The 23,709-nt window shown below is 40.0% G+C and overlaps 3 protein-coding genes and 1 long non-coding RNA gene across 8 annotated transcripts; 3 read left to right on the top strand and 1 right to left on the bottom strand.

Annotated features, from left to right (window-relative positions):
* The first annotated feature begins 707 nt into the window (after positions 1 to 707).
* On the top strand, positions 708 to 3,587 carry LOC149753072 (uncharacterized). Its single transcript, XR_016396290.1, has 2 exons — positions 708 to 1,378; positions 2,321 to 3,587. It is a non-coding gene; the product is annotated as an uncharacterized LOC149753072 (long non-coding RNA).
* Positions 3,588 to 6,437: 2,850 nt separating this feature from the next.
* LOC103714388 (uncharacterized) lies at positions 6,438 to 9,068 on the bottom strand. 2 transcript variants are annotated; one of them, XM_008801611.6, is made up of 2 exons: positions 8,910 to 9,068; positions 6,438 to 8,101 (listed from the first exon to the last, which is right to left on the bottom strand). In XM_008801611.6, exon 2 carries the CDS (start codon positions 8,090 to 8,092, stop codon positions 6,623 to 6,625), a length of 1,470 nt encoding a protein of 489 aa, XP_008799833.4. In that variant the 5' UTR covers positions 8,093 to 8,101; positions 8,910 to 9,068; the 3' UTR covers positions 6,438 to 6,622. The 2 variants fall into 2 exon arrangements, with proteins under 2 accessions (XP_008799833.4, XP_008799834.3); XM_008801612.6 differs by lacking the exon at positions 8,910 to 9,068 and having other exon boundaries at positions 6,438 to 7,313; positions 7,400 to 7,610.
* LOC103714387 (uncharacterized) lies at positions 8,585 to 16,420 on the top strand. 3 transcript variants are annotated; one of them, XM_089925082.1, is made up of 12 exons: positions 8,585 to 8,716; positions 9,510 to 9,614; positions 9,717 to 9,775; positions 9,872 to 9,938; positions 10,033 to 10,078; positions 14,008 to 14,097; positions 14,206 to 14,258; positions 14,339 to 14,402; positions 14,478 to 14,569; positions 14,642 to 14,860; positions 14,954 to 15,097; positions 15,770 to 16,420. In XM_089925082.1, exons 2-12 carry the CDS (start codon positions 9,570 to 9,572, stop codon positions 15,788 to 15,790), a joined length of 900 nt encoding a protein of 299 aa, XP_089781208.1. In that variant the 5' UTR covers positions 8,585 to 8,716; positions 9,510 to 9,569; the 3' UTR covers positions 15,791 to 16,420. The 3 variants fall into 3 exon arrangements, with proteins under 3 accessions (XP_089781208.1, XP_089781209.1, XP_089781210.1); XM_089925083.1 differs by lacking the exon at positions 8,585 to 8,716 and adding an exon at positions 9,256 to 9,351; XM_089925084.1 differs by lacking the exon at positions 8,585 to 8,716 and having other exon boundaries at positions 9,256 to 9,614; positions 14,954 to 15,055.
* Positions 16,421 to 16,719: 299 nt separating this feature from the next.
* On the top strand, positions 16,720 to 22,496 carry LOC120110094 (protein LURP-one-related 15-like). Of its 2 annotated transcripts, XM_039124032.3 has the most exons (4): positions 16,720 to 17,744; positions 20,136 to 20,363; positions 20,694 to 20,826; positions 21,129 to 22,493. In XM_039124032.3, the coding sequence occupies exons 1-4, from the start codon at positions 17,478 to 17,480 to the stop codon at positions 21,134 to 21,136; spliced, it is 636 nt and encodes a 211-aa protein (XP_038979960.3). In that variant the 5' UTR covers positions 16,720 to 17,477; the 3' UTR covers positions 21,137 to 22,493. The 2 variants fall into 2 exon arrangements, with proteins under 2 accessions (XP_038979960.3, XP_088559557.2); XM_088703431.2 differs by having other exon boundaries at positions 20,694 to 22,496.
* The last annotated feature ends 1,213 nt before the right edge of the window (positions 22,497 to 23,709 follow it).

Genomic DNA, 23,709 nt, shown 5'->3' with positions numbered 1-23,709 from the left:
AGAGTTAATTCCTACTCATAGTGGTATTGGCTCAACAGATCTAACCTATTGAATTTGAAGTAAATTCTGTTGGAAGGAAAATCAATGTAGATTTTCTAATTAAATTGCTAAGGGAATACAAGAATTACCCCCTTTAAATTAAACTTAGATATTTTGGATTCTAAGAAGGTTGTGGAGATCACGTAGTGACCATAAACTTGATTAATGCCTTGAAGGTTAGTTATGATTAGTATACTCTATATAAATCGAGGATAAAAAGATCTAGAGGTTTTGCTCTAGTTCTACTTGAAATTTAAAATTTGGATTTTCTTAGTCTCGATGCAAAGTGATACTTTGGACAGAAATCATTTTGTGACTGTAGAGAATTTGATGAGTTAGATCAGAGTGCGCAGCGGAAGTGTAGTGGTTTGAGTTATTTTGAAACCGATTAGAAAAAAAAAATAATGATGATAATACCTTGATCTGAAGGGTATTATTATGGAAGACTTGAGTTAGTTTTCTAGTAGAGGGGAATGTGGTTGATTCTTTGCCTACTGGAAGTAGTTATGACCTCTCCTATTTTTGAAAATTCTAAGAAGAATTTTGGGGCATCTCAAATTTAACATTTACAGTTGATGATTTCTTGGTTGGTCTTAGACTTGGAATGTTTTAACATGGATCTCTTATTTGTTGGAATGATGTGGGAGAAAGACTAAAGATTTCTCCTATTTCTGTTAAGACAATTATGATCTCTATGTAGAATCAAGGGAAATTAATTTCTTTGGGATATAATTATGGCATTTTAATCCAAGGTTGGGAGTTTGGAATTCTTTTGAAGGAGATCAAAAGAACTTACTATGTGTGGTAAATAGAAATAATCAAGTTTTGAGATGCTGTGATTTTTGTATGTCAAAATCTTGTGAGTAGGTACTCCGAAAGGGAGACTACTTGAGATCTCAGGGATGATATAACAGATGCATTTTTTTTTAAAGTTTGAAGCTTCAAGTAAGTCAATTTCGAGGACGAAATTTTTTTTTAAGGGGGAGAGTATGTAATACCCCAGAAAAGCAACAAAAAAAAAAAAAAAAAGAGGGCGGATGGGCTGGCCCGAAAAGACCGGGCCCATCCCCCTTAAAACGATCGTGCCTAGGGCACGATCGTGGAAGAGAGGGGGAAGACGAGAGGGAGACGGCGGCGGCGTTAGAGGGGATCGCCGGAGGGAGCCGAGTCGCCGGGGGAAGTTTGAGCACCGGGAAGGCAGCGGATCTCGTGAGCCGGCCGGTCAAGGAGGAGGATCCCCACCAAACGCACGAAGAGGCCTCGGATCCGTGGGTTTACTCATGGATTTCTCCACCGAATCCTCGCCGGAAGGGCCGCCGGAGCATCCCGCCGAACCGAGGTAAGCCCTTGTGCTTCATTGCTTGGTTTTTGGGTCGTGTGAGTGGGATTTTGGCCGGCGGATCGTCGGGAAAGAGTCCGAAACAGGGTACCCCTGTTTCGGCCTCCCTCTTCTGAATGTTGGCCGCCGCCGGTCGCCGGTTGGCCGGGATCCATGGCATTGGGGGTTGATCGAGTTGTGTAAGGGTGGAGATGAGTTCCTAGGGCCTTGTCGGGGATCGGGATGGGTGGACCGAGGGCTTCCCGCATGGTTCCATCCCATCTCCTTTCTCCCTTCCGCGTCGGTTGGCCACCGGCGGTGACGATGGCGGCTGGCCACAGGCGGCGGCGGCGGTGGTCGTGGACCCTTGTGGCTGCCGTCGGGTGGGGGGAGCCGAACCACCATTTCGGTGGTCTTCGGTTGATGATGGAAGAAAAAGGGGTAGGGGACAGTGTCGATTGGAAAGAAGAAGAAGAAGGAGGAGGAGAAAATAAGAATAAAATAATAATAATAATAATAAGAGGAGAAGGAAAAGAAGAAGAAGAGGAAGAGACTTCTTCTTCTCTCTTTCTCTTGGCCGGCCACCATCGCCGGTGACTGCAGCAGGGGTGGCCGGCGATGGTTCGGCCAATGGTGGCCGAGGGTGGGGAAGGTGAGGGCACAACCACCCCGGCTGTTGCCCTTGGACCAAAGAGGTGGAGGAAGAATCCTTCTCTATCATCCACCCTTCTTTTGGTCTTTTCATCGGGACTGGCCATCGTCGCCGGCGTGGCAGCGGCCACGGCTGGCGACGACATGGGCCGATGGTACAAGGGTGGGAGTCGGGCCACCCCGACTGCCCTAGATTTGGAGAGATTGAGATGTTTGGGGATCTGGTTATGGACCCCATAGTAAATATCAATTATGGTTTGGAATATTTAAATATTAAATGATTTAGTTTGTAATTTGTAATTGATGTTGTAGAGGAAGAGTCGGCAGAGCCAGGAGGTTTTGATCAGGGGACTCAGCACCCCAGCGCGTAGGTTGTGATTCGGACTGTGTTTGAGTCAGTCTACAATTTCTGTAAGAATCCCTACATCTGAGCACTTCTATGCATATATTGATTTATCGTTGGATTTATTTACGGTTTTGATGTTATTGCTTGTGAGTTGATATGATACATATGAGACGAATTTTTATCAACATATTTTCATTATTATGTTGTTATTGTTTATGAGTTGATGCGGCACCTATGAGGCGTGCATGTTGTTTATAATGAAAATATTGAGATAAATTCATTTGGGAAGAAATAACATATTTTTGAAAATTTATGAAAATATGTGATGTGATGGGAATGTGATTGAACATGTAAAACTAGACATGTAATATGGGTTGGACTAACCTTGTCATAAGATAGCGGCCACGAGCTGATGCGTGGGATAGCCTCCGCGGGCTTACGCGTGGGATAGCCTCCACGGGCTTACGGATAGCGGCCACGAGCTGATGCGTGGGATAGCCTCCACGGGCTTACGGATAGCGGCCACGAGCTGATGCGTGGGATAGCCTCCACGGGCTTACGCGTGGGATAGCCTCCACGGGCTTACGAATAGCGGCCACGAGCTGATGCGTGGGATAGCCTCCACGGGCTTACGCGTGGGATAGCCTCCACGGGCATACGGATAGCGGCCACGAGCTGATGCGTGGGATAGCCTCCACGGGCTTACGCGTGGGATAGCCTCTACGAGCTTATGCGTAGGATAGCGGCCACGAGCTGATGCGTGGGATTTGTGCAGTCTTGGACTGGGACATGATCTTGGTTAGTCCAACGCCAGAAATGAAAAGTTTGAAAACTTTAAAATTTGAGTAATATGGGAATGGATCACATAATGTGAAAACAACAAAGGATTTGTGTATATGTACTGATTACATATATTTGTTGTTTGTTGAGCTTTTGAAATGATGAAATGCTATATATATTTTGATACTTGATTATTTTATGATTTTGTTGTGTGTGGCTGTTGGGATTCTTACTGGGCTGGAAAAGCTCATACTACACTTCCATTTTTTTTTCAGAGGCACTGGATTCGTAGAATCTGTCGGATGGGACAAGAAGTGAGCTCGATCTGGAGTCAGACTGCTAGATAGTTAGAAGTCAATTTATCTTTTATTTATGGACATTTGAAATTATGTAATAAATCAGTACATTGTAGCTGGATTTGATTGAATTACATCAATCTTTGGTTTTGGCATATATGTGAATGTTGTACCTTTTAGGCCTTGCATGATCTTTAGGGCACCGCTCTAGGGCTCATGCGGCCGGTCGCGTGCCGGACCTGGGTGATGGGTTTGGGGGCGTGACAGATTATATGTAAAGAAGTTGACAAAAAGATGTTATTCCTCCAACACCAAAACAACGGTTGTTAAATGTTTAAAATTGATCTAAGTTAGCTCCATGTCCAAACTACTCTTTACCTGCAAGCCCGAAGCCCGCTCACAAGAATAGTTGATGAACTTTGATAATGATTAAGAAATATTTTTTTTCTTTTTTTTAGACTGAAATATCATTTATTTGAAACACAAATACCAAGACGCTTAGCCCTAATACAACAAAGCCAAGCTGAACTATTCTTAAACACCAACATTCTCATAATGTAACAAGGCTTTTTTTGTATATATATATATATATATATATATAGCAATTAACAAGGGATGCTGCTTACCTACATAAATCAGAAACATCAAAAAAGAACTACAATCCGAGTTAAGAACCCTATCTTATTTCATATCCTTCAGCGTGGAAGACCTAGTGGCTTGCTGTGGCACCATGCATGCCAGCTGCTTTGCCATGGGGACCAAGGCATCATATGAGGTTGGGTCGCCATTTACCTAGTCTTTCGATAGCTCACTATCAGAGAAAGGGGGAGAGTGGTCTCCTATCCCTGATTAGAAATTGATCACTTTGATATGTTTCTAATTGATTAGGAATCCCATGTTGAAAGTGACCTTTTTTTTTGTTTTGTTTTAACTTTGTTCTTTGATAATATTTTAATTTTTAAATATCCTTACCATTGATAATAATATCTATATTTAATGATTTGAAACTAGCCAAATTCTTGTTTACTCAGAGTTAATTGACTTGTCATGCATCTTGATACAAATTAAATACACCTATACACATGCATATATAGCACTATTCATGAGAACCATCAATTCTTGCTTTGTTTTTTGATGAAATAGATACAAACAATAAAGAATCACCTGTCAATTGACAAATATGAGAAGACCCAACAAAGATGTAAGGCGACGAATTCGTGCTCTCATTTCTTGTCCCCTTGGCTTCAAATTGATTAGACTTGAAGGACTCACCTTGCATGCCTACTACATGTCAATGAGCAAAAAAAGACTGGTTATTGTAAACTAGGGTTTGTCCTAGTGATTGCACTCCTCTATTTAACATTCAGTGGCTCAGGACTTGATTCTACGATGACGCATTCCTTATAATTAAAACTCAGGTAATTTTAGCGCCAGTGGCCTTCCTTTCTCTGTCCAGAAAAGAAAATTGATTTATTTTCTCATACAAGGTGTCCAAAGTTTCATAGCCATTACTGGTGTCAGATTCCTCTTATCATTTCCTTCCTCTCCTTGGCGGCTCGGACCAAGAGGAAACTTAGAGATCTCACATCAACACCACTAGCTAACAAATCATCCAACCTTTTTTTTTTGTTTGTTTTCTCTGCTGAAGAAAAATACTTGTTTGAATTGCGTCCATCAATTACATGATATTTCATCTCCAGTATGCAAAAGGAAAGGCTCAGCTTAGTTTGCAGCAGCTGCCACCTGTTCTCAAGGGCCAAGACAGGGAATCAGCCAAATCACTAAAGTCGGCACCCAAAGATCTTTTCCCAGAAAACTTGCTAATAATGTTCTCTAATTATGATCAGTAAAAAATAATAACGTACTCTAAATTCTAAGCTTTTGTTCATGAAAACAACAGTTTGATCAAATGACTTTACTAGAATCTAATCTTGTTCTCCACGGCCTCCATGATGGCAAGATTACTCCAAAATAATTAGCATGGAATGGGTCTGCAGACTTACATAGAGATGATGAGATTTGTGAAAGACTTACAAACACCAGAGCATGGACAGGATCCAAGATTTATCAGCAATAGTAGACCCTTACTAGTGTACTTGATGAATATGGACCAGTAGAGGCCATCTTAGGCTCCGTTAGGCCGAACCCAAACTATTTTCAAACATTAACAGCCTCATGATGCAAAACTATCTACCGTCTCAAGCTTCACAGAGGCGTTAGGATGAGCCATTTTTGGAGGTCCACTCTTTTCCCATATTGTATCTTTGCTTGAGAAATACCATCATTGTTTGCACTCTGCAGGATTGAACCTGAAACCTCTCCTAAGGAGAGAAGGTGCCGAACAGTTGCCCTAACAATTATTTATCTCTTTTATCATTTCCGGGGAGATTGTTAGGAAAACATGGCAGCATCCTTTCCTATAATGTTATAGTAGATGAAGAACCTATCAACTACAAATTAAATTATTCTACTAATACATGATAAATGATTAGACTTAGCTTATGGTTTTGAAAATTGAAGTCATTACAATTGCTTTTCGAGATTAGGAGGGCCAATCCCTGACCATTGTATCCTATACCCGACCCGCTCTTAAGGGTTGACTCCAATTGGAACCAAACCCCTTTTCCCTTGCCCAAGTCCTAAGAGGTGATACCATTAGAGCAAGTGCTCGGTTGTAAATTTTAAGTTATTATCAATGATGGAGATTCTTGATTTGAATGATCCATCATGCACATTCACTGGATATTATTAAAAATAATACAACAGCATCTTCAAGGAAGATTCACATGACATACTTTACTACCAAATGGCTTTCAAAGGTGATGAACAGACACCCCATCCTAGCCTTGGATAGCAAAGACTGGCTTGCCATTCCATTATACATACAAGAAATATTGCCTGCAACCCAAGCATTGAATGCATTATCTATGAAGTGTGTTCCTGATTTTGTCAAGGTAATGATTTTTAAGGTCCATCAGAATATTGCACCACCCCATACATTAAAACATTGAAAAGCAGAAAGGCATTAAGGACCTATGGTAATTGCTGATAATATTTTCAAGATCAGTTTAGGTTTATACAACTTGATTCGAAGCTTTCATGCTCTAGTTCCAAGAACAATATTTGTTACCAAATAAGGCTGTCATTTTTATGTAATCACAAAGAATCACAAACAAAAGAGATTCAGAGGCCTCAGCAAGATGATGGTTCCACACTGATGTCCTCCAAATCAACTGAAATTTCTGGGCAACTCAACTTGAACCCTACAAGGAGAGCTTCCCATGACCTAGCATCGGGACTCACAGACCGGCTAGTCATTTCTTTTTGCACTTGCATTGCTTCATATAGCAAGTCTTTCTCACATAAGCCACATACCAAAGCATTAAAAGTTGAAGGCCCTGGCGTAAGCCCCTTGCATATCATCTCTGTTGCCAACTGATACGCTTCAGCCACTCCACCTTCATCAAGCAATCCTTCAATTAAAATTGTATAAGTCTGCGAGTCCCACTGGTAGCCCTTCTTGAGAATTTCACTCATCAAGTCTCTTGCTTTCCCCACCTTTCCAGCTTTAACGTGTCCGGCCATGAGTGTTTTGAAGGTCTCTAAACCAGGTTTGCATCCTGCTCTTTCCATGCAACTGACAATTTTACAAGCTTGTTCAAGATTGCCCTGCTTACAAAGGCCCTTTATATAGGTGTTGTAAGTGAAAGCATCAGGGACAAGACCCATCAAGAGCATTTCATCAAACAATTCATCTGCCATGTGAAAATTATTTGCTAAGATAAATCCATCTAGAATACTGTTATAGCTTACAATATCTGGCCTCTTGCCCTCCGACTTCATCTGGTTAAGAGCATGGTAGGCATCATCTACTTTCCCTTCCCTAACAAGTACATCAATTACACGGTTATATTCTATCGGAGTTGGCAAGAAATCAGCATTTCGCATTTCCTCCAAGAAGTCCATTACCTCAGAAGAACCTGCTTGTTTACAAAGCGAACAAAGCACCAATGAGTAAAATTTTCCATCTGGAGTGCACTCGTGAAGCGGCATTATGTCAAGAAGCTCAACTGCAGAGCAGACTTGGCCATTCCTGCAAAGAGCTCTGATTAGTATCCAAAAGGTGGAGGCCTCGAGTCGAATGTTCATCTCTGGAGTCTTCATCAGGACCTCTCTGACTAAAAGAAGGCCCTCCTCCTTCTTACACAGAATAGAGAGCAAAGAGTTTAAAGAGATCACAGAAGGGGTGCATCGAAACTTTGGAATTCTAAAGAAGATGTCGACAGCGTGCTGAAGCATGTCAAGTCTGCCATAATCTCGTATGACATTGACAAAGATTCTCTCAGGAACATCAAAATTTTCAACTTTCTCAAGATGATCAAGAATCAGAGGTACGTGCGCCAAAAGACATCTCCCGAACAAATATTTGATGATGAAGGAGTATGCAGAGGGGCTTGGATCGGAGTCATAGCTGCGAAAACAATCAGTCAGGATGGAGATGAAGTTGATTGGGGTGTCCTTTTCTTCCGATACTTTCTTCTTCAGTGTTTCCATTGCTTGCAGCTCACTGAAGGTTTGCTGCCACTTGCCTTTGTATGGGGAGCGAGGCCACTTCCAACTTCTCATACTGCTGCTGCTTACAGGACGACTAGGCATTGCCATCTTTCATTCCTAATATATTACAAATTTTGAAATCAGATTCTCAAAAGACTTATCTGTGGTACCATACAAAGACAATTATGGAAACCGAACTAAATGATCCAAATCCACCACAAGTTTTGGATGGCATTTTTATTTTAGTTGGACCGGCTGCATTACAGCATTTCTTTCATCATTAGATTTTCTGAGGAAAATTTTCATAGTAGAAACCAGGTTGCTCGGATTCAATGCAAGGTGGTACTATTTAAACTTAGTCGAGAGACAGAAGATGCAGACTGTAAAGGCCCACATATTGGGCTTGGGCCGGCCTCTGAGCAAGGGCGCCGGCCCAACACATGAAAAATGGGGGAGGGAGACTCCCGATTGGAGTCTTTTCCCTCCCTTGTTTCAAACTCTTCTTCCTCCTCCCGAATCCACCGGAAGGAGAGATTTAGGGTGATCAAACCCTACTATATTTGGGCCAATCCTCTTTCTTAAAAGACCTCCTCCCTCTCTTCCTGGCACCAACCGAGAGGTTCTTTCAAAAGAAAAAAAAAGGGGGAGAGAGAGATTTGGAGTTCTAGGCGATCCGTGAGAGGCTTGGGTTGTTCGCCGTCGGGCTTGCCGGAGAAGCTCGCCGGAGGCAAGGTGAGCACCCTCTCCTCCTTCTCCTTTGTCTTTGGGCCATTATTTCTTTGGGAATACGGCCGGTAAGCCGCCGGATTGTCAAGAAGGGAAGCTAACAAAAATGGACAGGGAACCATACGGAAACCCAAGAGTTTAGAAAAGGAATTGTCAAGAAGTAATCTAAACTCCGAGCACAAAACCCTAAAATTCGTACCTTCGTAGTCTAGGAGGAGACACTCTGTCCGATTCCGCTTCCCAACCTCCGAACAACACGGCGTTGGATGACCGATTTCCGGCGGTCCATAGAGGGCCTACAGCGGCCGCTACGGCAGCGTCGGGCGCCTGCTGCGTCGGAGGGCTGGAAGGCGGCAGCTGCGGGGGCGAAAGCGAGGAATAAAAAATCTAGACACGCGTCTAATAAACGGTCGTACACGCATTGCCTCATCGAGTGCCACGTCATTGGTTTCGCCCCAATCTTAAAGCATGCTTGAATAGCCGGACCAGGGACTTTTCTCGGTCCGGATCCGGATCCACTAGACCGCCGTACCCTAAACCTATAAAAGCTCAAACTTAAACCCTTCCTGCCCTTCACGCTCATCCCCTCCCGATGCTCCTCTTTCTCCCTCTACAGCGCTAAAGCTTGAATCTTTCTTCGGGTTCTGAAGTTTTAGTGTTTTCTTTTTGATGATCTCCTTTTCCTTTCTTCTAAAGATGATATTCTCCACCGTTGAACGATGGATCGAATGAATATTTTTTCCCCTTTTCCCTAATCGTACATAAATAACTTTGGAATAAATTTCATTCTTTTTTACAGAACGCTAGTTAATTCGTTTGTGTTCTCGTATTCATCTTGCTTTTCTTTGGAGAAAATACAATGAAGAACGGATCAAGCGAAGCTCCAAGCGTCCCTGTTCGAAAGGTTTGTTTTATTTAATCTTTTACTTTTTCACCATTTTTTTCGTAGTTTTGTTAAAGGATTAGATTTTGACTCTCTTTCTTCACATGCTTCCATATTATGCAGATGAAATTCGTGCCAAAAATACCACCCCGCAAGCCTCCAAACCCTGCCGTAGTCAAAACGTCTCTAGTTATCACAATGCAGTTTTTGATGTTGTTTCTTTTTCTTTTGTCCCTTATTTTCTTTTGATAGAACTTATGTATATAAACTGCATGTAGGGAACCATCTGAGACCAAGGATGATGTTATTGATAAGGAGCTTCTGGCGAAGCTTAACAGTGCAAAGGTACTTTTAGTTTTGTCATTGTCTTTGTGTAATGGTTTATGAGCGCTGGATTATTTTATGGTGGGCTTCCTTAACCAGAGCTATTAATCAGCAGGCTAATGATGCGTTTGGGAGGAGAATGCCTAAGAATGAGAGGAAAGGTAGAGACCGATCATTCAAACTATGTTATTGCAATTCACTCAGTTGTTTCCTTGCATAAGATTTTGTTATATCATATTGCTTCTCTTATTATCATTCTTGTCAGCAACATTTTATGTTTGAAAGCAACTCTGTAAGTGTATATTTTTTATTTTTCCGTCCTGATTCTGTTGCCTTTAAAAGTAGACGGGTGTTTGGGATCCATAAAATAGTAGTCAATAGAAAATCTATTTTGATTAACCCGTGAAAAGATATTTAAATTTTTAGCATAGAAATTGTCATTAGTGGATTAACCTAGTTGGTACTATGGTGTAAGCAAATATGGTAATTTTCAATTTTATTTTTTTCACAAATATTATAGTTATTAATAATTTCCATAGTTTTTCCCCAGTAAAAAGTAGTTACAGTCTCTTCCATCTACTGGTTTTTTCAATTTCAGGCCTACCCTTTGACTTATTCCAGTTTCACAAATAATGTAGTTAGCATAATGCTTTTGAAGCTCTAGAAAGGCATATGTGGTAGTTTATGTAGTTACCAAAATCAAGTAGTTCTAAAATGTTGGGTTGGATAACCCTATTAGTTGTTGTGGGTCAATGTATTATTGTAATTTTAAACTCAAAATCTATGTCATCTTTTGGGAATATTCAAGTATTTTTTGAAACTTAAATGCTCAAACTGTGGGTGTTCCTCATTTCTTACATCCAAATATTTGCATCGGTCATCTAAGAAGGTATTTCACTCTATGAGGATGAAGAAGGTGCACATGCACAATGAAATTAATATTATTGGGTTCCAATCGTGAATACACTGCATCTACTTATTTACCATTGAGAAGATATCTTCAAAAGCTGATTTAAAGATAAGTTCCCTCCCTCATATTTGCCACGTTCTGATAAAGGCTGTTTCATTATTACATTCCAACTTTCATGGGTTCAGTTTTTTAAAGAACTGACTTAATGGAAGAACTCCCCAAAAGTCTTTGGACTTGTAATTCATTGCATTAACCAGATTCCTGTGCCCTCTTCTCCCATTTTTCTTGCTTAGTGGTCTTAGATTCTTCCCCTTTCTTATTCCATATACGTATTATGTTCGGGTTGGGGTTGGGGGTTGGTGGATGGAGGGAATGTGTGGTGCAAATGCTGGTTACTTACTATGATAATTCTGATGATTATTGTCTTGGTTTGGATATATGAGATATCTTTTAGGAGAAAAGTGCACTATTGGATTTGGGCTGATTTGGGATGGTGAAGTACTACTTGAAATGAAAGGGAAAATTGAATAGGGAAGTTGGGCTGTCAAGGGGGCTCTGTCCGAAGATAGAAAACTAATTGTGGAATGGTCAAATTCTTTATAGTTATGTGATTGTGGTTAGGACTTAGGAAACCTTATCACATTGCTTTCTAAAAAGATGACTGCTATATTGAGGGAAGATAGTAGGAATGTGAGTGTTCTGGATGTTGTAGAAGCAGTAAAGGTTGTGGCATTTTGGACCAATAATAAGTTTTTCTAGCTTAATGATTTAGTGAGGTTTTTAAAGTGCTTTTCATAATAAGCTTAAACTAGGGTTTCAAGCAAAGTTCGCCATCTTGGTACTGGAATCCATACTGGTGCCACACTAGTACAGTATGGTACGAAATTTTTTTAGTGTACCGAGTGTAGGTATGTCACCTGTACCGAGTACCGAACCGGTACAATACGCTCAGTACCGTTCAGCTCGGATTGATACAACGTACTTTGGTTTCAAGTGTCATGCACTGGTACCATGCAGTCTGGCACTAGTAAGTGTCGCACTAGTGCTTGGCATGCACTAAAGCATGGACACAACAAGGAAACATGCACTGAAACAAACATGCACTGAAATAGAGCCATGTCCTTTGCTGATAAGATACTGGCATTGCATATGTTGGTCTATGTCGACTGGCATGAACAACACATTAGACTACATGCCAAATAGTGTTAGGCCAAAGTTTGAAGTTGGGAAGGAATTGGGTCAAAGCTTGATGGGTGGGTATTAGGTGGCTAGTGAGTTTGCTGAACATCTACACCAAACAAATTCATAAATTTTTGTATTTTACATAAGACTTTCAAAATGCATTTTCACTTTTTTTTGAGATGTGACTTGGACCAAATTTGAGCTTCATGGCTCCGCTTAGCAATCTAACTCAGACACTTTTTTGAGTGATTCAAGCAGGTTAGAAAGTTCCCACCCACTAATATGCATGGTATGGATCTGTATTGATCCTTAACATGTATGCTGATATGTGTCAACCACCAATATGCACCACAAACCAGTGGGTCCAAGGTGGTATGGACCAATATGTATCACAGCATCTAAATCCTTGTTTTTGGTGTCTTAAGTTTTATCAGTATTTTTAAGGAATTAAAATGAAATAGGATATTTTCTAGGAATATGGAGTGTCTGCACAGGGGCTATTCAAAGGGGATGTGAGAGTCTTCTGAGGGTCTGTCTATTATCAAATCTTTATTTTAGTCTTCTTTCTAAGATATCATGATCTTGCATTTTAGGTGCACTAGGAAAGTAGGTGGTCGCCAAAAATTTGGAGTTAGCCAACACTAACATTGACTCGATATGCATCTTGCAAGCTAATTTTTTTTAATGTTCCCAAGATTCAGTGACGAGTTATCTTCTTTTTCTGTAGATTTGCTTGGAAGATTCAGATATTTTTTATAAACATTTTGATATCTTTTTGGTAACATTTAGATGTCAATTCTTTTTTTGATGAAAAGGGAGATGTTTGCTACCTATTTTTTATTCAATAATTTAGATGTCAATTCTGCTGGTGACTGACTGGCCTGACTGGCATTTCATGCCATGGTCATGAGCAGATTGAGAATTTTTCTCTTTTTTTTGTGTAAATATCTCACAACAATGCAATGCTTAGGAGCTTGCAGAAAATCAGCTCTGTTTATTGCCTTATTTTGTTAGATTAGAAGGAATACTAGGAGCTATATGCTGAGCAAAAATTTATGACTTTTCTTTTGACATTCCTTGCAAAATGACCTGACATTCTTTTAACTCTTCTATGTGGAGGCTATGCTCTTTGAGTCAAGTAGAGTCCCCCACTTCCCTCTTCTTCATCGTCATCATCATCTTCTTCTTCTTCTCCTCCTCCTTGCCTTATTTTGTCAGATTAGAAGGGATACCAGGAGATATGTGCTGAGCAAAAAATTTTAGTTGTTCTATGTGGAGGCTATGCTGTTTGAGTCAGGTAGAGTTTGCCCCATACTACTACTACTACTTTTTCTTGCCTTATTTTGTTAGATTAGAAGGGATACTAGGAGATATGTGCTGAGCAAAAATGTATGACTCTTCTTTTGACATTCCTTGCAAAAGGACTTGACATTCTTTTAGTTGTTCTATGTTGAGGCTATGCTTTTTTAGATTCTTCAAGGTCTTAATCCTCTGTACTCAGGTTATTTTATAACTGTACTTCGCAAGATCCATCATGATGCCACTAGAACTATTGGCCTATATTTCTAGTGAGTTCACACTATAGGAACTTATGGTAGCCAGGGACAGCATTAAGTGCAGGGTTCCCTAAAATTTAACAGTTGGTTTTCCCACAACTAGACCCTCTGTCAGTCTATCCTGTTAAGTCTTAAAGAATAGCCCCTGAGGGATCACATGTAGCAACCATAGGATTGACATGATGAAGTCACGGCGTAGAATTTAATCTGCCTCCGGATTTGTGAGAGGACAAAGCTGAAATGATAGAATCAGGATTCTTGCTTGTCCATGAGCAATGCTAAAACCCTTGTTGGAGACTAGCAATTTGCATAGAGTTACCTTCATGGCTTATTACATTTTTCTGCAGAAGATAGATGTGGGACCAGTTATCTCTCCACAGTGGTCATGTCAATTTTCAATTATTGTTCAGGTTGATTCCTTATATTTGTCTCATCATTGTAGGTGCTTCGTCGCGAATTGCATTTGGACCTGGAAGTTCCTCGCTAGCAAGGTCATTTCCCAGAGGTCCTTTTTCTGGAAACCAATATCAAGGTATCATTTTCAACTACCATCTTCTATTCTCATTCTCTTTCCAAGTCTGGCGGTGTGGGAAGCATAAACGGTCTGACCCTTTTTTGATTTTTTTTATAACTATAATAGATGGTTTTGGAGCATCAGCCCCAAAGATAGAAAAAGAATATTTTGAGCCTTGGGTGAGCGACTGGAGCACCATTTCCATTTCTCTCTCCTTGGTAGCCCCTATGATTTTTCACTTCTCTGGTTCCTATTGCAGGATTACAGTCATTCGTATTATCCCGTTACTCTTCCTCTCAGGAGGCCCTACTCAGGGAACCCAGGTAAACTTTGATTCAATGGTGCTTATATCAGAGTGCTCCATCCTTGTCGCATTAACGGCGCCTATTTTGTCTCAGAAATTCTTGATGAGGAGGAGTTTGGAGAGGCTTCTGCAAGGTCAAGTCTAGGTGAAGCTCAGATCAATCCAGCTGAGGAGCTTGGACTGATGGTATGTATTTCTGAATCAGATAACATCTGTTATATTTGTTGCTTGCAGTTTTTCACACTTGAGCAATGGCAGAAAAAGAGGGAAGAACCACAAATGCTCTTTTTCCAAATGCCTACAACTCTTCCAATGGTGAAGTCTGCTGCAGAAGCAGACACCAAAGACAATATTCGCAAAATTGACCATGCATTGAAGGGATGCAAATTGGAAGAGCTTCCAGCAGGCTACATGGGAAAATTAATGGTGTACAAGAGTGGGAAAGTTAAGATGAAGCTAGGAAATGCGCTCTTTGATGTGAGTCTGCGAGCCCATTATTTATCAAGCTTGTTTCTCTTTGACTCTGTTTTTGAACAGCATTCTATAGGATTTAATCTTTGTCTTACACAGGTTTCTCCCGGCGTGGACTGTGTATTTGCCCAAGATGTTGCAGCAATTAATACTAAGGAGAAACACTGCTGCATCCTAGGGGAGATTGACAAGCGTGCAGTGGTAACCCCAGATGTGGATGCTCTGTTAGACTATATCGATGATGTGGGTTCATCATGAGGCTAGTTTCAATTTAAATAATTTAAATCAGTATTTAGTTAAATTTTGAAATAAACTAGGCAATATTTGGCTATGAATGATGGCAAAAAAGCTTTACATGCAATTAGTGAATATTCTATGATAAGAGTACTGCTATGTATCCCAAGTTTTTAATAATGATGATGCTAGTGTTTCCAAACAAATGCTTGCATAGAGAAGTTCCACTTGTTTTCAATAAAAATATGCATTTTTTTGAGATTCAATAAACACTGTTTTATTTGTGTATGTCTCTTTTTTTTTCTGATATTAGAACTGCCAGAATGGCCACGAGGTACACTCATACCGAAACCCACAGCCTATAAAGATGTATAACCAACCAAGGACTAGTGGCCCTCAAACCCATTACACAACCAAACAATAAAATAACTGGGTAAAAAGCTTTTGGTATTGAATCAAAACTCAATATGTTTTCCGGAGCCTGTGTGTTATATTCAGTTATTATTTTAGCCTATTAGCGATATGGCTTTAAGAGCAAATGTGTAACATGCTAGGTTTCAGCTGAATAAAATGAATATTTTTTGGTAGGATTTCGTTTATTATTATTATTTTTTGGTACAAGGTTGGATATCCTTCGTAGCATACTTGAAAATACTAAACACATCGACCATTTTTTCCCAGGATGCAGCATTGTTATGGTGAAGGATGATTAAATTTGAAAGGAAATTCCTCTGCAAACTAGAGGGAACCTGAACATGGAAAACAATTCCATGATAAAATGCTATATCTACATTGACACCAAAAGAGCAGTGAGAATTAGCTGCAATGTGTTGCTATATTTCGTGAATTGCACCTCCATGTGGACTGAGATTGCCAAGACATAGTCGCCTGAAACTTGGCTAATTCTAGGAGACAATGTTATCTATAGTTGGAGTTGGCAAAGGCATAGCTGGTGACTTGACATGAATGAGTGCTTTCTCCTCACTCTGTGCGGCGAAGTCAACGCCTTGTATAAATATTCGTAGATGTGCATGGCATATTCGACGGGCATTAAACAAAGCTAACTATATAATAGATCAGCTCAATGGCAAACGTAGTCTGGGGTCTATTCGGGGAAACTTTGTTGATCATCGACTTGTTTAAATCTGACCTGCTTGCATAGAAGAATTAATTGATACTCCGGTAGTCGAACCCCTCTGAACCCCTGATTCTACGTTTGCATGTGAGGTGGTGCATTTTAAGTTTTTGAGCATGGATAATTTTTTTTTGGAAGGAGGTTGGATAATTATTGTACGGATGGGCAATCAATAAGATTCAAAAAGTTTTATGGTATACTTTATTATTTGTTTGATATATGCTTGAAAAGAGTCATGTATTTCGAGAAAAAGTTGAGCCTAGTCTATTCCCCTGTTGTTGAGATAATGAATGGGCAAGGGATTAGTCTAAGGTGGTAAGAAAAACTAGGAGACTTAGAATAGAAAAAGAAAGTGAAGAATTTTTCTATATTTCATAAAAAAGAAAAATTGATATGGAATATGGAAAAGTTCAATTTTTGTCGAATGAAAATTTGGAAATTTTTTTTTAAAAGTATGTAATATAGAATGGAGTAAAGTATTTTTCTTTATTAAGCACATAACATATATTTTCCAAAAAAAATTCAGAAAAATAGATGCTCGATCAAATATAAATCACTCTGAAATGTGTTATTTTTTCATGGTTAACCAAATATGCAAAAACCTAATTTTTTAGGTATTAGCTTTCTAAAAAAATTATTCCAAAAGATTATTCTTACGAACCAAACAATTCTCATAAGGATGGAGACGGCTGCTCCAAAATTCTCATAATTCGATTGTACCTTTTCCAATAGTCATCTTCATCAATAAATGAGTCATTTTAATGGCATCTCAACCCCAAGAACCAAGCCAACCTCTTCAAACCTATGTGGCTTACACAAAACACAACTTGAGTCCGATCGAACTCTTACCCTGTACTAATCCAAATACAACATGATTTGGTCCCTTTGCTCATGCAAAACAAGCCCGAGTCCAAAAGGATTATACTCAACTCATCCTCCTGGGACACAAGCCCATAGATCACATGAAATAGGATTTATGGAGACCTCTCTTGGTTTGCAAAAAAGTTTGCAATACCACAAATACGTTGCATGTGTGCATCTACCATGGCCCGGTGAATCGCTCCCATTCCACCATTTGCGATGCACGAGAAACAGAGCTGTGACACGTGTTGTACTCAACGTCCATACCGGTTTCCTTCAAACGCGTTAGTTTGCGCTTGGAACGAGTTGCCACCTTTTCCTCTTTGCCTTCTCTTTCCGCCCTTTTCCGGCCTTCAACTCGCCGTTCGAAGTTAACGCGTTAAGGTCAGAATCATGGCCGCGCAGGGCTACCGGCCGCCGGCACCGAGCTACGCGCAGTTAAACAGCCCCGTGGTGGTGGTAGGCCCGCAGTTCTGCCTGCAGTACCCCGTGGATTTCACCGTGGTAGAGAAGGCCCTCCACATAACGGACGGCAACTTCACCGTAACGGATGTGAACGGCACCGTGGCGTTCAAGGTGAAGGGCAAAATGCTCAGCCTCCGGGACCGGCGAGTCCTCCTTGACAACGCCGGCAATCCCGTCCTCTCCATGCAACAAAAGGTCTGTTTTCTTCTTTTTCTTTTCATATAATAATAATATGGACATTTTCATGTATAGATATCCTAAAGTTAGAATATTGGTACCAAATTAGCATGCATGATTTTTGTTTTTCTTTTTTTAAGTGAGGTGGATGAATGACATTGCCAAGTAATTAGTAACATGGAAGGCAAACCAAATAGTTACACTATTGGCTTTTTTGTATACGTACACTTCTTCAAAAGGCCGATAACGCCAAAGTAATCTTTCACAAGTCTGCTACAGAAGGGCAAGTCCATTTATCTAGCTAATGACAATCTTTTGAAGTCACCTTCAAGCCTGATTGAGGTGGTGATGGCATAGATGATACCCTGCACCTCTCTATTCGGATAGGGGAATTGTGGTGGCGTAAAGGAAACACTCCCAACTTCCACCAAATCGAAAATAAAATTATGAATAATAAAAGCCGCTCCACTATTTGCTCTGCCATCTGGCATACCACTATTGAAGTTGATCTTGGATTCTTGAAAAAGTACAGAGAGGGTTTTTAGATAAGGGAGATTATGACGGGCATGATCTTTGATTAAACATCTTATTTTAGCCCGTTAGTAATTACATATCTTATTTGACCCTGTTGGGGGTTCCTAGGAGCAGCCTGAATATAAATCTTGGAATTGATCTTTTCCATGTAAAGAACAATAAAGGCTTTTTTTGTTACAAATAATAAAGGTCTTAAAAAGCCACCAAAATTTAAAAAAAAAAAAATCTACCCTAGGTGCACCACATGGTTGTGCATGCCACCAATCACAACCACCAAAAGGAAAAAAAATTTTCTACATTACGTGCACCACATGACAAGAAACCCTACCGGTCATAACTACTTGTTTTAGTAGTGGTGCACCAAGATATATACTTGATGAATGACGCCTATAGGAACAAAAGCGGCTTAATGTATTTGGAGATCTAAAGCGAACTCACTAAGAGGAGCTTTGTTTCTTTATGTTTTGTCTTTGAAGCCTTCTCTGCAGTGAACCGGCCTAAGACAAATTCACTAAAGAGAGCCTTTTTCATTTCTATTTTATCTTTGAGGCCCTTCTTGCAGGTCTTCTTTGGGCCGGAACCTTAGGCGACCGCTTCAATTGCCTAAGAATTGGACTGGCCCTGCATAGGAATGAATGATTGTTGTCCGTCAATTTTCTAATTTGCTACTATTTGTAAAAATACTGAACGTGATAGTGATTGAGCAGCTAGTCAACTTGTTTGCAGTCAACCATATTCTTGTAAATAAGTTACCTAAATCCATGAGAAACCGCACTTTTCTTTTAAAAAAAGAAAAGAAAAAAAAAGCTTTGATGCACTAGCTTACAAGATCTCCTACGTCCATGAAGAAGTTTTTTTTAAAAAAAAAAATAGAGAAAGGGAGAGAGCAGCTGCACCTGCTTCATTAAGCAAATGAAGGAGAAGGTGCCAGTGAGGCTAGAAATGACGCCAAAAGGCACCCAGAAAAATAGAAGATTCATTGCGAAATCGGTTACAACAACCGATCTAACCTGCTAGTAAGAGCAAGAAGACTTTGATTGTGCTTCAATGGAGTAATCTCCTTCTAAGAAAGAAAAGGAGATAAGGAGCCAGCTCTAGAACGGAGAGATCTGTCCAAAAACACCCTGATATTACGCTCTCTCCAGATGGTCCAGGATTGCAAGAACCAAGGATGGCCCATGCATTAAGCTTAGGATTGAGATGAGGAAGTCTTCCAAAATTCACATCCAGAGTTAATTCCTAATGGTCATATTCCTGGTAAAGGAGTAAAGGTCGCAAGCATCTAGTATCATTCTCCAAATCTGAGTTGCACAAGGGCAGTAGAGGATTATAAGATCAATGGTTTCAGAAGGTGCTTAGCAAAAGAGAGAACTAAATACTTCGTCTCTTTTTTGTTGAGAAACTTCACAATGCTAAACTTGTTCTTCAGAGCCAGCCATTTAAAGATTTCAACTTTATCAAGACAAGTTTTCCATAAAGTCAGGGTAATGAACAAATAATTCTACCATTGCTGAAAAACTTGCGCAACGATTTAGGCAAAGATATTGTTACTGGAGCATTCATGGGGCATCTCTGCTGCGATAAGGCTGCGTGAAGCTGAGCAGTTCAAATAGAGAAGAAAGTTAGGCAGTGAAGTAGACTGCAAGGCATGCACAATAGGATAGAAATGTTACTATGTAGACTGAGAATTTCCCTAAAGAGCTTACTCATATGGACTTTATATGTCCTTTTAGAAAGAAAAAAAATCAAATAGGTAATGTTAGTTTTTCTAATTGTACTATCATAAGGAACATGTACTAGTCCTTGTATTCCAAAGAAAAAAGAGAGAACAAAAAAAAAAGGTTACCTTTCTTAATCCTCACTATCAATTTTTAGGTATTTACTGCACACAGAAGATGGGTAGTGTACAGGGGAGACAGCACAGATTCAAAAGATCTGCTATTCAGCACCAAGAAGTCTTCACTCATCCAATTCAAAACCGAGCTCAGTGTGTATTTGGCTGCTAACACCAGTGAGAAAGCTTGTGATTTCAAGGTTAAAGGGAGCTATGGCGAGAGGGCATGCACCATTTACCTTGGGGAGTCTGACACAATCGTAGCCCAAGTAAGAAAGGCTTTTCCGCCATGCTTTAAAAAATTCTATTCTTGCTTTGGTTACATTATTTTTCAGATCACTATAATATCTTCATATCTTAATTAGTACTTCATTTAATTGATGTCAAACTGAACTCTAGATAATTCTCATGTTGTGTTTTTTTTTTAGAATAATTAATGGTGCCCAGTTTTACTATTGGTAATATCTTTGTCTCTACCCAATATCAAGCTATATATCATGAATCCATGATTTATGGCTTAATAAAGAGCTGAGATAAAGATACTGCCAATAATTATATATTAAAATAATTTGTTAAATTAATAATTATTGGTGGTACAGATGAGACGTCAGCACACGCTTAAGAATGCAATGCTCGGAAAGGACATGTTTGGGGTGACCATCTATCCAAGTATCGACTATGCCTTCATTGTAGCCCTCATCGTGATTCTTGACGAGGTTAATGATGACAGAGGTAATAAATTTGATTGGTCTGCTTGCTTAACGTAGACTTGCATCTCCAGAAGTTTTTCCTCAGGGGGTCATAAATGTTTGGATTATGATACTGCACAAAACTATGCTGCATATAGTCAAATGATTAGGAGATTCTATTATTTTGTTTAAGGTCTAAATGTCTCTTTGTTACTGTGGACAACTATTGCAAGCAAGCTCCATGAGTATATGATTGAATAATTCTACTGAGTAGTATGCATTTATTTTCTTTCATTTTTTTTCCCCTTTAAAATGTTATGAGTTCTCTTAATCATGTGCCAACAGGGGAATAGAGAAACTTCAAAAATTGGTGCGGTGCATGGGAGATATCTGCATCCTGATGTTGGCAAGCCAGTTTTAGTGAATTGAGATAACATTTCATGTGCATGGAACTATCACCTCTAAAGTATTTGTTTATTGTTGATTAATGATGTGATGTTTTTTTTTGTCATAAAGTATATAAGTTCGTATGTTCCAATTTTTGATTGTCTCTCATTTAATTCGGAGTCCACGACCGCAAATACATTCATATTGGATGTGCTTCCTGTAAGGAAAACATTTTGTTATCTTTTATGTCAACATAGTAATTCATATGGTAATTGTGCAGCATGGTGCTACCCATGCATGATTCTTGTGGTGATGGTGATGCAAGTGCACTGCCATTTTAATTTTCTATCATGCTCTAAATCAGCCATTTCATGTGTCTAACACAGAACACTTGCAAGGATAAAATTTGCATCCCTTGAGAACATACCATCAGCTTGAGGCTTATTGGCTTCTTTAATTTGCAAGTAAATGATGGAAAAGTTTTGAATACATGACTAGCAATGTGCGTAAACAAAAATATCGACTGTATTTTGGCTAGACATACTTGCCCATACCTCACGCCAAGTAAAAATCATGAACATGTGTGTTTATGAAATACAAATAATTAAATTATCTTTCTGGACCAGTGCTAGGATTGCGAATTGAGGCTTGCTCTAATGGTTATGCCTCTTTGCTTGGATGTTGCATCCCCAAATCTGGATTTGGATAATTACAAGGATTTGCCTCCTCCTCTTCCTCTGAAGCGAAAAGAAAAGAAAAAAACTTGTGAGTTGTTCTATGCTTGAAATGTAACAACCCAGGACCTCACCCAAAATGGCTAGCCGGAAGGTATTATTTGGGTTCCTTGATCCTGTATAAGTACCCAAGATCTACCCAGCGAATAACCGATGTGGGACTAAACACACGCCCGCACGGGTCCTCACATACTCCCCCGTTCAAGCTCTGACGTCCTCGTCAGGCTAAGGGTTCAAATCCATTCAAATTTAATCACAAACACCACGATCGGTCCGGGGTCAACCTCAATGGATCCGTGCTGCAGTGTCCCCTAGTCCACATAAGTTATAGGTCGGGTCCGCTCTGATACCATTTGTAACAACCCAGGACCTCACCCAAAATGGCTAGCCGGAAGGTATTATTTGGGTTCCTTGATCCTGTATAAGTACCCAAGATCTACCCAGCGAATAACCGATGTGGGACTAAACACACGCCCGCACGGGTCCTCACATGAAATTAGGCCGACCTAGTTAGGGTTATTGAAAGCACTCCATCTTTAACTTTATGTCAAATTTTGGATTTGGATAATTTTAAGGATTGGTTTCCTTCTCTTCCTCTCATGCAAGGAAAAAGGTAAAAAAAAAGCTTGCAATTAGGCCAAGCTAGTTAAAATTATGGAAAGTACTCTATTCTTAACTTTATTGCTGTAATTGTGTTTTGAAAGGAAGGAATTCTGCAGCTTGTTTCATCTAAATACATACAGAAAACAAAGGGGGAAGATTCTCTCTCTATAAATAAGGCAAGTAACAAATAATTAAAAGTATATTTTGATTTCCTTGTAGAAGCTTGGGCATCTTGTGCTAGTACTTTATCTTTCTTTTAGGTTAAGGAGCAGAATTTGTCCCTTAAAGGATCTTTTTAAGGAGTACTGGCTTCAAGTTCTATAAATCAGAGGATCATTTACCAGTGAATTTTCTTTTGTTTATCTGTTTCTGCATTGCATTTTAACATGCTCAAACCGCCATACCCAACCTTTGCAAAGCTCTGCTTTATTTTTTATGAGAAGCTCTGTTTTAACCTTCTTTCCTATTCTATATGCCACAAGGTTTAAGTTGTTCACTACAAAAAAAGTGGTTCATAAATCATATATGTTCTAGTATGAACTCTGGTAGCCAAACTTGATCCAACCTTGTTAAGTTAGATCTAATTATATCTGGAATCAGACTCTATCCTGCTACAGTGAGCATAAGGACAGATCTGATCCAAAGGACTATATATGCAATACAATTCCTTGCTATACAAAAGATCTGATCCAGGATAGTGGCAGCGGGCGGTTGCCGGCTATTCGACATATCAGTTTCAGGGGCGGAGTTGCGAGCTATCTGGGCAGGTCTTCACCATACGCAGCAGGTGCTGCGGGCTAGCTCGATCATCTTGGAGGGCGATTCGGCTACGGTTATTAGGTGGATTCGGCGGAGATCGAGTGGTGAAAACACAGACCACCCTCTGATCTGGGACATTGGGATGATGGTGAGGGATGGTGTGGCCTTTGAGGCCAAGCATGTATTCAGAGAGACCAATGGGGCGGCTGATTGGGTGGCGGCATACGCGGCCCATCACTCAGGATACGCCCTGTGGGCAGGAGAGAGGGAGATGCCACTGGCACTCCGTGAGATTGTGTATTTTGATTTTCTTGGATGTATTCATCCACACGTTGTATGAAGAACCCGTTAAAGCGCACAAAAAAAAAAAAAAAAAAGAGAAAAAGAACATTTATATGCTCACACCCTCAAATAAAAAAAAAAATTTGATGCAAGGTCTTCTC

This window comes from Phoenix dactylifera, chromosome 8 (genome assembly GCF_051530095.1).
Source record: "Phoenix dactylifera cultivar Ajwa chromosome 8, Ajwa_hap1_PhDact_Kaust_v1.1, whole genome shotgun sequence".
NCBI classification, from domain to species: domain Eukaryota; kingdom Viridiplantae; phylum Streptophyta; class Magnoliopsida; order Arecales; family Arecaceae; genus Phoenix; species Phoenix dactylifera.
Note: the sequence above shows the minus strand (reverse complement) of the source record. Positions and strands in the feature narration are given on the sequence as shown.

Bases quoted from the DNA above. Each gene is read 5' to 3' on its own strand.
- LOC103714388 (XM_008801611.6), bottom strand. From the start codon at position 8,092: ATGGCAATGCCTAGTCGTCCTGTAAGCAGCAGCAGTATGAGAAGTTGG.
- LOC103714387 (XM_089925082.1), top strand. From the start codon at position 9,570: ATGAAGAACGGATCAAGCGAAGCTCCAAGCGTCCCTGTTCGAAAG. The intron at 9,939-10,032 runs GTACTTTTAGTT...ATTAATCAGCAG, and splicing joins CGAAGCTTAACAGTGCAAAG to GCTAATGATGCGTTTGGGAG. The intron at 10,079-14,007 runs GTAGAGACCGAT...TCATCATTGTAG, and splicing joins GCCTAAGAATGAGAGGAAAG to GTGCTTCGTCGCGAATTGCA.
- LOC120110094 (XM_088703431.2), top strand. From the start codon at position 17,478: ATGGCCGCGCAGGGCTACCGGCCGCCGGCACCGAGCTACGCGCAGTTA. The intron at 17,745-20,135 runs GTCTGTTTTCTT...ATCAATTTTTAG, and splicing joins TCCTCTCCATGCAACAAAAG to GTATTTACTGCACACAGAAG. The intron at 20,364-20,693 runs GTAAGAAAGGCT...TTGGTGGTACAG, and splicing joins CTGACACAATCGTAGCCCAA to ATGAGACGTCAGCACACGCT.